Source organism: Sinohyriopsis cumingii, chromosome 5 (genome assembly GCF_028554795.1).
Source record: "Sinohyriopsis cumingii isolate HCF-2022 chromosome 5, ASM2855479v2, whole genome shotgun sequence".
Lineage (NCBI taxonomy): Eukaryota > Metazoa > Mollusca > Bivalvia > Unionida > Unionidae > Sinohyriopsis > Sinohyriopsis cumingii.
Window position 1 is genome coordinate 84992712 of NC_142965.1, and position 13374 is coordinate 85006085.

The 13374-nt window shown below is 35.8% G+C and overlaps 1 protein-coding gene across 2 annotated transcripts in view; it reads left to right on the top strand.

Annotated features, from left to right (window-relative positions):
• Positions 1–13374, top strand: part of LOC149799657 (putative E3 ubiquitin-protein ligase ariadne-2) — a 66344-nt gene that overhangs the window by 3026 nt on the left and 49944 nt on the right. For both annotated transcript variants that reach the window (XM_089959003.1, XM_089959004.1), the window contains exon 2: positions 9116–9405. In XM_089959003.1, the coding sequence (XP_089815129.1) occupies positions 9169–9405 (237 nt within the window). In that variant the 5' untranslated portion in view covers positions 9116–9168. The remainder of the gene's footprint in view (positions 1–9115; positions 9406–13374) is intronic.

Here is a 13374-nt window from a genome sequence, read left to right on the forward strand (position 1 = left end):
TGGACAGACCAATTTTGAAGCAAGTCTTCTTTGAAAATAAAGCTTCTTATGAAAAAAATGAAAATACAAGGTCAGTAATGTCAAACAGAAGCCTCTAACTGACCAAGATTTTCTCTAATTGTATTAGCTCATTTTGTTACTTTATTGCTTGTGTTTTCAAATTTGTATGTGTGTTTTGTTTACCTTTCAGACACTCAGTTTTGGTCGTACCCTCCCTGCTGCTATTTTTTTATCAAGACCTACATTATCATGACAGGATCATGCAAATTTATCGTGATAAATCTGTGGGGGGTAGCTTGTGCTTTTGAAAAAGAGTTTTTAATTTAATCATATCCATATCCCCTGAACACTAAGTCTGATGAATGTTTCACAGAGTATGTGTATCAACTCCAGTTATTTTTGGTCACTTTAGGTATTTGTGTATACTGCTGAGTAACGTAAATCATATATGTTTTTGTGTCTGCCTTGAGAAAATATCTGAGCTGGATTTGATTGTTTGTCCAGCATCACATCATCATATACTACAAGATTATTATTAAATCCATCAAGGTCATCTACAGCTGGGGCTTCATCAATATCGGTGATAAAATCAATAATACCATTACCATCCTTGTGCAAGGCAGGTAAAATGTCGTGATAAAACAGTTATTTATTTATTCTGAGGCTTCTATTGTTGATGGTGAAATGAGACAATTACTGTAATATTATAATATTATCTCGTTTCACCAGTCATGATTCATATAGGAAAGAAAAGATGAAAAACTATGATGATATGCCAATTCTGGCTCACCCAGGTTTAGAAACCTTTTCTTTCATCAAATAACATCTACTACCAGGAGAAGAATTAGGATTTTTTGGGTACTAGGACACCTTATAGTTTTTTATCAGCAAATATGGGATATAAAGCAGTTTCCATCAGAATTGAAGGGATAAATTTAACAAAATAGAATAAATGTCATTTGGTTACGGCATTTGGTTATGGCAGAGAATATTTTATCCCAGAGAGCAAAATCATTTGCAGTCTGCGCAAGATGTTTTAAGATCAAATTATAAGGTGGCTCCACCAGGATACTGGTCAGGAAAAATTAGAGAAACATCATATGGTGACTTTCCTGATAACCGTATTAAGATGATATGTTTAAATCAGATGAAGAAACAGATTGTAGAATTTGAGTCAAAGAAACCAACAGTTGCTTATCTTGGTGTTATTATAGGTGCAATTGATAAGTCGTCTGGCAGTTATGATTATTTTCGAACATTCGATGAATCATTTTGGATCGTTTTTCGGGTGGATGATGAGAAATTAGAAGACTGGATGCCTGGTCCTTTCACTGATGTATTTGAACACGCAGTAAGAAGTCTTCCAGACAAAAAGAGACAACAGCTATGTTGCTTTACGGATAAAACGTGCGATACATGGAAATCAATAATATTTTATTTTATAATGACCCACAATCCGTTTGTTCGTTTTTCTGGTGTGTTTTTGGATATTTTTGGAAATTCTTCAACAGTAAGGGGTTTTACTTTTGATCTAAAATAGTTTGGATTCCTTTTTTCATAATAAATCAGCATTGTTCTGTATTTATTTCCACCACACTTTTTTACAAATATCCAACTTACCTTGTAAACCTTTTCCACAACCTAGACATGGTCTAGGTCCTGTACAACCTTTCTTGATTGATTGATTATGTATGCCACAGTATTTTCCATAACAGCTTTTATCACTAAATTCTTAATGATCCTTGTAAGATGCATTTACATTTATTCATTTTGATTGGAACTGGCATGTTTAATATTGTACAAACAAATATTCAGTTTTGAATTAGATATAAATTCTGTATAAATATTTATATATATGATGTCAGTGAATAATCATATATGATCTTATGTATGAAATTATTTTATCGGACTGTCCAATTCACACGATGGAAGTCTCTAAATATTAATGAAAAAAAAAATCATTAATATTAACATCAACAAATATTATATTTGTGAAGAAAATGATCCTGATTTTATTTATCCTACTATCTCAGAACAAAAACATTATGTTTTTATTTTTTAGTCAGATGAGTTAGATAGGTCAAGTGTAGAAGAGTTTGAAAATAGCCTATTTCTATGGTAATGTCAGGTGCATTGTTTTTTTGTTCATTAGCACAGTAAATCTGAGTAGCATAATTCTATAGTAATTCAAGCAAAACAAAGCAGACATTCAAATTAGATCCTGGATCTTTTGTATGACATGTTTTCGCTGACTACAGTGATTAATACATTGGAAGGGGATATATCTTTTCGCTTATGTTATGGCTGTCTATTGATACAAAATTTCTGGACTGTTACGCTTAAATTGTTTTCTCAAACTTTTTTCTCATGGGAAAACAACTGATTCACAGACTAGTGTCTAATTGTTTGCACACTATTTCTTAATTATTATACTCCAAACTATGAGAAAGACACTAGTCATGGTCTGAATATTGTTAGCAAGTGTCAGCCATGTGAATGGTTTTGTGAAATTTAGCTCATGGCTGACATAGGAATCAGATACTATGGAACAATTTCCTTTTTTATGGTGTTTTCCAGAGCAAATGTCCAGACCTTCAAGACCAGAAATTGTACACTAGTGAAGAAATAGGATAGACATGTTGGAGGCCATAAACTCTACTTTAGAAGTAGTAGACACCAACATGACTGTTTCTGAATTTTTGGGACTTATTATTGATGAAAGTAATGAAGTGACTGTCGACAAAAAGCTAAAGGTTTATGTGTAGTGTCTGAGTAGTGACAATACATCAGTGATTCATTTTGTGGATTGCATTGGAGTTATAGATGGAAAAGCCACAGCGATTGTTTGTGAATTAGTGAAGTTGTATGAGAGAAAGAAAATCCCACTGAGCAAGCTGATGACCTTAGCTGGTGACATTGTATCTGTCATGACTGGCATACTTAGTGGTGTTGGAGCTATACTAAAACAACATCACTCCAAGCATGTAATGTAGATACACTGTGTTGCTGCAGGCCAATCATGTAGGGACATTACACTCTTTAATGAATATCAGCACTCTCTCAGAGTATTGAGAAGGTCTATAGGTGTTTCATCAATTCTGCAGTATTCTACAGTGAACTGAGAGCCATGGTGGAAATTATGGAGAATGAAAATTTGAAATATGTGACTGAAGGAACTAGCAAGTTTATGATGACTCTTTCTCTGCAGTGGGCAGTGAGAGCAGATGTATACTGTTACCCATTTGTTTATGCCATCCTTGAACATGATGCTGCAAAGGGTGTTTCTGAGGCAAAAAGACATTTAAATAGGGTGATGTGTGTGACATTGGTACTCATTTCAGGAGTCTTTAAAGGCGTTCTTGGATTAGTAGGAAAACTATCTAAAGAGTTTCATCGAGACAGTGTTGGCATTGAGACTTTGAACATTATGGTGGAATCTACTCTATTGAAAATCACCCAGTTCAAAACCAAGAATGAGATAAAATTAGCCAAAGTTGATGATGAACTCAAAATCAAAGTCTTTACATCATAGGGTGAGGGTAACCAACAGAGAACAACTCAAGAGTGAAGTTTCAGAGTGCTGTAAACAACTATCTGGACAAGCTTCTTGAGAACTTAGATGAGAGGCTTCATGAACAATCAATGAACCTTCAGCTTCTGAACATTGCACTGAACCCATCCAGAGTCCCAAGAAATTCCAGCAATCTTGATGAACATGGTGAAAATGAACTACAGAAATTATCAACATTTATGGTGGTGAGGGTAGAGTTCTTGATAGTAACAGAGCACAAGCTGGTTTCTACCAAGTGAAGGCAGTTATAAAACCATTGAACTGCACACTGATAGTAGCCCATACAAGTCTGCTGCAAAGGAATAGAGATGTATTTCTAGACTATGCAGTCCTAGCTGCAATTGTGTTAGTGTCACCAGTGATATCTGTGGCATGGGAGAGGGACTTAATTGTGCAGAACAGAGACTTTAATTCAGTTGATTGAGTGAAAGAAGAGACACCTAGTGTGGAGGAATATGACCCAAAGCCAACATCAGAAGATTTTGCAAAATGAGAATAGACAAAAGTGAACTACATTTTAGTTAATAATAAATTTGTACATGATATAAAATTTTACATATCAATATTTTAAGAATTACAAATAAATAAAACTGATAAGTGTTTGTGTCCTGGCATTATAATAGACATTTAGTCACTTCAGCATGCTTCTGGAAGGGTCTGCAGCTTTTGCTGATGAGACTCCTATTTGTCCCAAAATAGGAGTCCTGGACTCCCATTTTTTAAAATCCTAGTGAGACCTCTGGTTGCCGTGTGGATTGTCTTGTCTCTTGTGTGCTGTGCAGATAGTCTTTCCAAAAATTCGTACACAGTGGCTGTGTAAATAAACATTTTCTTCCTCCAAAATCCTAGTCCATTTTATCTTTTAGTTATAGATCTTGCTCTTTATTATACCAATTCTTTCTTTGTTACAACTTAACTCTGTTAACTGTTAAATGCACCCTTTGCATAGAATTAAGTTACTGTATGATATCTAAGGGTGCATCTGCCAGCAACTTATGACTTATAATAATATTCAGATAACTGAATCCCCAAGTAAAATAAAGATTCATTTAAGATCGCATATGCATTTCATGTTTTAGGGGTTGAAATTTTATGTATATAATACTTTAATTTATATACAAGAACATTAACAACTAATGTTACTGCACAGATAGTTGTCTCTTTCCGTAAAATATGCAAAAATTCCAGACAGTTACTTTTCCATCTCCAGTCAACAAAAGGTACCTAACTCACTTCTCATTGAATTGTAACTCCTTGTCAATAGTCTCATTTTCTAACACCCTCAGTCAATGATCTTGATACATATTGGGATGGCAGGTCATATATCAACCGCTCCGGTGGCCTAGTGGTTGGAGAGTCTGTTTTGGAAGCAGGAGGTTGTGAGTTTGAACCCTGGCCAAGTCACACCAAAGACTTACAAAAATGGTACTAACGGCTGCCTCACTGTGTTCTCAGCATTAGGAGGTTAGTGTTATGACTGGTCAGCCTGGTGTAAGGATAATGTGACTCGGTGGGACATCATGCTACATGTTTGTGGCATGATGCCCCAGTGCTAGACATCACTGTAAGCTGCCACACTACAGACATTGTAGCGATATGACTAAATTTTTTTTAAAGCTATGTTAAAATATCCAAATCACACACACACACACACACACACACACACACACACACAGAGGTCATATATCCAAATGTCTAAGATTGGACAGTCAAATCCTAGATTGGAACAGTCAGATTTTAAATTTAAGTCAAAAACTTGCAGTTAAAGTAAATTGCTGTATTTATTTAAATATAAAGAATTAAAGCTTTGCATAAAATTCCTATCAATGTACATGTAATGCATTTTATGTCTCTAATGTATGTACCTTTGTACTTATTATATATATGAGCGAAACCTTTATTCAATCTATTTATGCCATCATCCATTCTCATTAAAAGTCAATTCTTTGTATGTAATGTGTGAAAGTAAAACAGCAAGACTGCAAATTCTCTGAGTGGATTTGTATGTATATGTTTATGTGTGTTTATATCATTTCTATTGCTATCCAGATTGAGAATCGGAAAGTAGGGAAAAGTACTTGTGTCATTCACAGTGAGAAACTTGTAGAATTTATTGTTAAAAATTCACAGCACTCCAAGTTGTGATTAAGATGGTCATATTTGTGATTAAACATTCAGAAATTGGTGAAAAAAATGGTCAAATGGGTATCTGTGATGACCTTCAGAATTATTTGAAAATGCACTTTTTAATATGATAAGAGAATATATCACATACAGTGATACTGTGTTGCACACAGAATCCCATGGGCTGGTGACAGTATCCTCCACCATCAAAATTTTGGGGACATTTTAGAGAGATGAAGGAAAATTATAGTACATAAACCAGTGCTGTGCTCAAAGTGCCATTTAAAAGAAGCAACCAAAGCAACCATTTTAACTGTTGAGTGAGATGAAACTTGACTTTCTTCATATTCTCCATCAAATATGTTCCCCAATCACATTAACATGAGGGGATATACGCCAGCTGCCTTGCAATTCCAGTCCTACTAAAAGACAAAAATTGTCATTTCCTGTCTAGCTAATATAGACAAAGGGCACTAACTTGCTTATTTCCTCCCCTTGTCACTGCCAAGTGTTTCCAGATTCTGTGCTTTGCTGCTGTACTAATAACACATACTTTATACCTCCAGCAGTCCAAGCCATCTTAGTGTTAATATTGGACCTTCCAGCTTTAAATTTGGATATATTGTGTTGGACAATCATTCTTCTACAGGTTGTTTACATTATTTTTACAATTATTAACATAACCAATACGGTTCCCTAAGTGGTTAGAGCATCTGCCTTTGATGCAGGAGGTCATGGGTTCGAACTCCAGCTGAGTCATATCAAAGATTTACAGAAATGGTACTAGCAGCTACCTTGCTTGGCACTCAGCATTAAGAGGTTAGTGTTAGGACTGGTCGGCCTGGTGTCAGGATAATGGGACTGGGTTGACCATCATGCTACATGTCTGCAGTGTGATGCCCCAGTGCTAGACATTGTGATATGACTAAAATTTGTTAAAGCTTTGTTAAAAATCAAAACCACACATGCTCAAGTTTGTCCAAATTTGAGTGACTTTGTCAACAGACTTTGTCTATTTAAGACCACATTGCAACATACTATCATTGAACTGATGTCATCATTTATGAGTTAGCGGGATACTATTTTCACTTGCTTCGTTAGTAACAGGGGTGGTATTAGCAAGTTAGTAACATGCTGACTTGATAATTTATGCTTTGTTTCTCTTCTTGTGTTGTTTCTGTTGAAATGTCAACTAAATGCATGAAATGCAAAAAGTTCAAAGCAAACGAAGACAACCATGATTCTTGTATGGTGTGCACAGTACTAAGTATACATTGTCTGTGCCATGTAGATTCTTGTATGGTGTGTACAGTACTAAGTATACATTGTCTGTGCCATGCAGCATGTGTAATATGTGGACAGAGGTAGTCTTGATTACTGTATCTGTGAGTTAGCAACATGCTGAATTGCTAATTTGTGCTTTGTTTTCTCATCTAAATCCATGAAATACAGATGATTCAAATCAATAGTCCAGAAGACATCAGAAGGGAAGGAAAGACTGATTGTCAAGGAAAGATATTATTGACATCCTCATTATATATACAGTCAGCCTCTTTTGTGAGTCTTGTGGTCCCCCCGCCCCCAAAGTTTGTAGCTTGCAGTTTCTGACTCAGTGGTCATAAGTGGGAATGTCCCACCAGTTTTAGGCTGCCCAGTGGGCATAAGTCCCCCTGCATGTCCAAGCATGGCCTTTGGGCCTATAAATCTGTTCGCACTGGAACCATGTGATCCATTTCATAATACAGCCTCACCATCATTGGCTGTCCAGCCATCCCATTTTGGGGACTTTTTTGATAAAATGGTCTGGCCATCTAGAATTTACAGGGATCTTAGTGACAGATCTGTCCATTGATAACTGGACTGTCTTCTATACGGCCAGCATCCAGGCTGACCATACACTAGAGGGTGGAATTGAGTTGTTGATGCCACCTGGTATGGCTTATCCAGAACTGTAAGCATAACCAGGCCATGACTTGACACACAGTGAATGTGATAAGCTCGAACAAATCAGCTTTACTCAGATCTGACCATGGAATGGACTGAATTTAGCTTCAGGCTGCAGTCAAGGAAATGTATAGGATGTTGACAATTTCAGAGTGCTCTCCCCCTCCTACTGCTACTTGAGACTATAAAGTTAAAGCATCAGTAGATTTTGAGGAGGAGGAAGAAACACCGTCCTTTCGGTTTCTTCCCCAGTTGGATAAAATTAAGGAGATCAAAGACATGCTTTCGGGTAGAATTGGTCACCCAGGAGTTATCATCTCATTGGTATAAAAATCCTGAAGAACTGCATATGCCTTGATCTACCAGTATATTATGCTACAGCATATCTGGGTGTTTACTTTAGTTGGACTAGACATATAAGCAAGTATATATGGTATGATATATGTACATGGAGTAGTTTTTCCATTTTATAATGTTTGTTTTTTTTTGAATGGAGACAGAAAAATAGGCATCATGTTCTGGTATGTATGTCTTGCAGTATTTGAAATTGCAGATAACATTCATCACTTTGAAGAAATTAATGATATCAATATTTGGATATTTTAAAATTTCACTCTGTGTTGCTGTTAATCATTAACTATAATTTTCATGAGTGCAACTTTGTACAAGAACATTCTTGGAAAGAAATGAAAATTCCATTGTAGCGCTTGTATCCATGAGGTGAAGCATGACTATTATACTGGGGGCAACACTTCTGACATGAGTCTTACACTTACTCTTTGAAACATACAGTGCCTCATCTAGGTCCAGATAGTATGAAAAAGATCCATGTCTAGGTACTTTGAATGCCTCATGCATGTGTTCACACTGTTTCCAGTTTGGCTCAGTTAATGTGTTGATTTATTGATTGATTGATGGATTTATATTGTTTTAAAAAAGGCCAGAATTGGACAGCATGCCATGCCTATAATTAATTACCCTTTTCCAAGCACGACATAAATGGGATTTAATTATCATATATGCTTGATATTTGTGGCCTATAGTCTTAGTTGATATCAGATTGTACTAATTTTTAATATTTAATTTTTTTAAATATCCATTTATGACTTCAATAGTAAATTAAGAAGGTTCTTTCATATGAAACTCGTAGGGACAAAGGAAAGTATGGAGTCTTTCACTACATAAAATATGAGGAAGGTCAGTGTGCAGACTACACACCATATTGCCCCATAGTCAACTCTCAATAGTATGAGTCCCTGCTTACAGATCCTGCAGTTTTTAAGACCCTCAGATTTTGTAAATTTGCCTTCAGTTTTCAATATGGTAGCCTCTCCATTTTGTGGAAAGTGTTACTTGACTGTTTTTAAAATCCTATAGAAAGCTCTGCAAAGCATAGTAAGTAATTCTTATTCTCCAGTTTATATTTTAATTATTACTGTTAAATCTTTGCCTTTAATTTATGCTTTTTTATTTCAGGTTTGAGGAGATTTTAATTGAACAATACATCCGCTGCAAGGAGGCTGTAAAAAATGTCGGAGGAAATGAAGAGTCAGGATTCTGATAATGATTCTGATTTAGAAGAGTCTGATCACATGGATGACGATGATGATTATGGTGGTTACTATGACAATGACACAGGTGACCTTGACATTGATAAACCTAAGAAAAGTGATGATCCAGAGTATTTTGAATATGAACTGTTAGAGATAGAAGATGTAGAGAGATTTCTCAACGAGGAAGTGGAAGTACTGCACAGTACTTTGCAGGTAATTTGGTATATTGAAATTTTTCATATTCAAATCAACTGAAGAATTGATTTTTGTAAGTACAGTTAACTGCAAAAAGCAGGGTGGTGCTTAACCAGGGTCTGCTTTAAAACTGAAATGTTGGGGGAAATTATATTTCTTATTTTGAAAGGAGTGGGATTTTCCAAATACAGGAGGGATTTAACATTGAAACAATGTTATGGCTTTCAAGTAAGATCCACAATTTGGTTGTCCTTTTATTTGAATTTTTTAGCTCTACTGGTTATAAACAATGAGAGCTTATGGTGTGGTCTGTTGCCATTGCCAGTCTGTCTGTTATCACAAGTTTGTTACTGCTATTCCTCCAAAACCGGACCCCGAACGGCCGAGTGGTCTAAAGCGCTCTCCGTTACAGATCACTGCCATCTAACCTCTGTCTGCGTGGGTTCGAGTCTCGGATTCTGCCAATGTGGTATGTGAGAAAGCTTGCCAGTAGCTTCTCATGGGTCGGTGGTTCTTTCCGGGGTTTTCCCGGTTTCTTCCTCCACCATTAATACTGTGCGCCATGTATAGCTATCGTGTGCTGAAAAATGGCGCTAAACCCAACAACAACAACAATTCCTCCAAAACCACTTGGAGGATTACACACCCATGGTCTGCTTATCTTAAATCAAAATGGTGCTACATGGACATCCATTTTGGTGATAACAGTTTCAGTCTTGAAAATCTTGTTATTGCTACTCTTCCTGAATGGATGGTTATATTACTATGGGATTTTCACCAAAAGACTTCTAATGGTATCTAGATGGTCCTAAATGAAAATGGTGCTGATATGATATTCAGTATGGTCACCACAGCAGCCATCTTGAACATCTTGTTATCAATTCTCAGGTGGAAAGTTATTGACATGATGTTTTAAAAATAAGACTTCTTATGATGTCTTGTTGGTGCTATATGAAAATGGCTCTGATCTGATGTCCAATATTGCCACCACCATGGCCATCTTGAAAATTTTGTTGTCATTACTCCTCCTGAATGGATGATCATATCAGCTTTATGTTTTTGCTGAAAGACTTCTTATGATTTCTAGTTTGTTGTGAATGAAAATAGTTCTAATCTGCCTTCCAATATGACTGCCACAGCAACTGTTTTGAAAGTTTTATTGCTACCCCTTCAGAATGAAAGAGCATATTGATGTGGGATGTTCATTGTAAGATTTCCTATGATGTCTAGTTGGTCCTTTATAAAAATTGTTTCGATCTGATGTCCAGTACAGCCAACACATTGGCCATTTTGACAATATTGTTATCGCTGCTTCAGAATAGATGGTCCTATCAACAGGGGGTTTTCACCGAAAAGCTTCATATGATGTCTAGTTGGTCCTAATTGTTAATGGCAACTATGTCTTTTGATGTGTCTGCTACAATCACCATCTTGAAAGTCATATCGTATAATGCATTCACCAGAACACTTGTTATGATGCTTAGAAGTTCAAATCTGATATCCTGTATAGCCAGCATGTTGACCACCTTGAAACATTTGTTATTGTTACTCTTCCAAAATGGAAAGTCATCTCATAATTGGGTTTTCACCCGAAGACTGTATTAAAATGGTGCTGATCTGATGTCCAATATGGCCACCATGGTGTCAATCTTGAAAATCTTATTATTGCTAATCCTCTTAAATGGAAAGTTATTTGGGTTTTTCATCAGAATTTGTATGGCATCTAGTTGGTCTGAAATGAAAATGATACAAACTGACCCTCAGGTTAATTACCATGTATGCCATCTTGAAAATGTTGTTATAGATGCTCCTTAAAAATTAATGACTATATTAACATGGAGTTTTCACTAGTAGATTTCTTGTGATATATCTAGTTGGTTCTGAATGAAAATGGTACCACCAGTTGTATATCTGATATGGCTGCCATGACACCCTTATTGAAAAACTTGTCACTGTTGGGGTTTTCACCAAGATATATAATGATGCTAGCTTCATCATAAATGTAAATGGTGTTAATTTGATATCCAAATATGTCCATCAAAGCAGCTAATTTAAAAATCTTGTTATAGCTGAAGAATATCAAAGATGGTTCCAATGTTCAGCAGTTCTGGTCATGTCTTGAATTTCTGGACAAATTCTGTAGTTTCTTTTTTTTCTTCATCCAGTAGAGTGTCAGTCCATTGAGGGACTCTTGTTTATTTGTTGACATAATGCATTGGGGCATTTAATATCTCCATGCTTGCTCCACTGTGAAGTTCTATGGGAGATGGGTAATTACTTTGCATATCACCACTTCAGCTTGGCATGGTTATGTTGTGCTACTCCACTGTTGATTGGACTGGTATACATTATTGATTGACATTTAGTAAATGCATGGAAATCAGCCATGGAAAGAATATGATGTCCAAGTGATTTTCACTTGGATACCAAACAAAGACTCAATTGTCTTTATGTGGATAATTGGACCCAAAAAAATCCATTTTCCAATGAGTCATGTAATTAGTTCATATGTGTTGTTCTGTTTTTATACACAACATATATTTGAAGTTTTTGCCAACGTAAAAAATTTCTATATCAGTTTAAACAATTTAGCCTAAAAATTTAAAATAATGAACAGTGACACTTAAAATAATTTTATGTTGTATACACTGACTTGATGAGAGGCACATCTTTTGTTTATCCCATTATTACAAAGGTAAAGTAATACAATGAGATATGGTCAGTTACATTCCAAATGACAACTGTCTGGTATCTGAAATTGCCAGGAATTTTAGGAGGGGGATGGTGCTAGACCACCAGTCTATGTCCCTGCCTTGAATTCATTTTTTCCTGTGCTGCAAAACTCCAAACATATGTCAGTGCATGTATGTGTTTAGATTCTGCCAAGAAAAAGAACCAGTATCCAGACTGTTTTACGTACATTTTATCCAAGATGGTAGTGAAAATAAGTGCAATCACGTAGTAGTCTGTATTTAGCAGTTCTGCATACAGGTCTCTCGCAAACAAATTTGAGGATTCAGTAAGTGGTATTTTTAGTTGACTTTCAGCTGATAATGAAAGCAATACTTTTTGATAATTGTTTTATTAACGTTGAGACTGCATGCATCCAGTCATTCAGTCCCCAATTTGAATCCTTTCATTTGCAGTTTGTTCTCTCCTCTTTGATGCTTTGATATTTTCTTGGTTTAATTTTACATCTTTTCCCAGTCATGGTCCATTTAAAATAAATCACTGACATTGGATAAGCAGATGGGGGTTATTTTTTTAACCTCCCCTTAATATGTGTCAAGTTTCGTAGTGAACCATTAAAAAAAAACTGCTTTACATTTTCCATTCACAAGTTTCTGTCTTGCACTGCATTCAGCAGCATGACAAAATGGGAAATAACACTAACAAATAATTGAAAGAGAAGGCAGTCCATTGAAAATTTGATACTAGTGGCATGCACAATATTCTATCATATATACTACATCCAGCTTCAAGTTACAAAGAGCAGTAACTCCATAATAAATCTCAGGGACACTGATTTGTTGTTATGTGCTATGATGACCTAACTATGCAAGTTTAACATTGATGCACCATAAACTTCAGGACTGGTTGTGTTAACAAGATCATGTCTTACACTGCATTCGGCTACAGTACAAAAAGGGCAATAACTCTATCTAAATAGGAGTTAGGAAAGTAATTTGTTCATCTGTTTGTCTTCAAATAATGACTATAATGTTTTCAAAGTTTCCCTATGTTCCATGGAAAACAGACTAATTAGTTGTACAAGATTCTCTTAGAGTTATTGTCCACTTAATTGTGTCACTAATGAAGGTACAGAATTAAGTAGGGCAATAACTCTTGCAAAAAGTTCTGGGACACAATTTCTATAATGTGCACATCTTCAAATGATGATCATAACATTTCTAAAGTTTCATGGCAGTCCATTGAAATCTGTAAGGCGAGTTGTATTTTTTTGCAAGATTCTGTTTTGCACTGCTA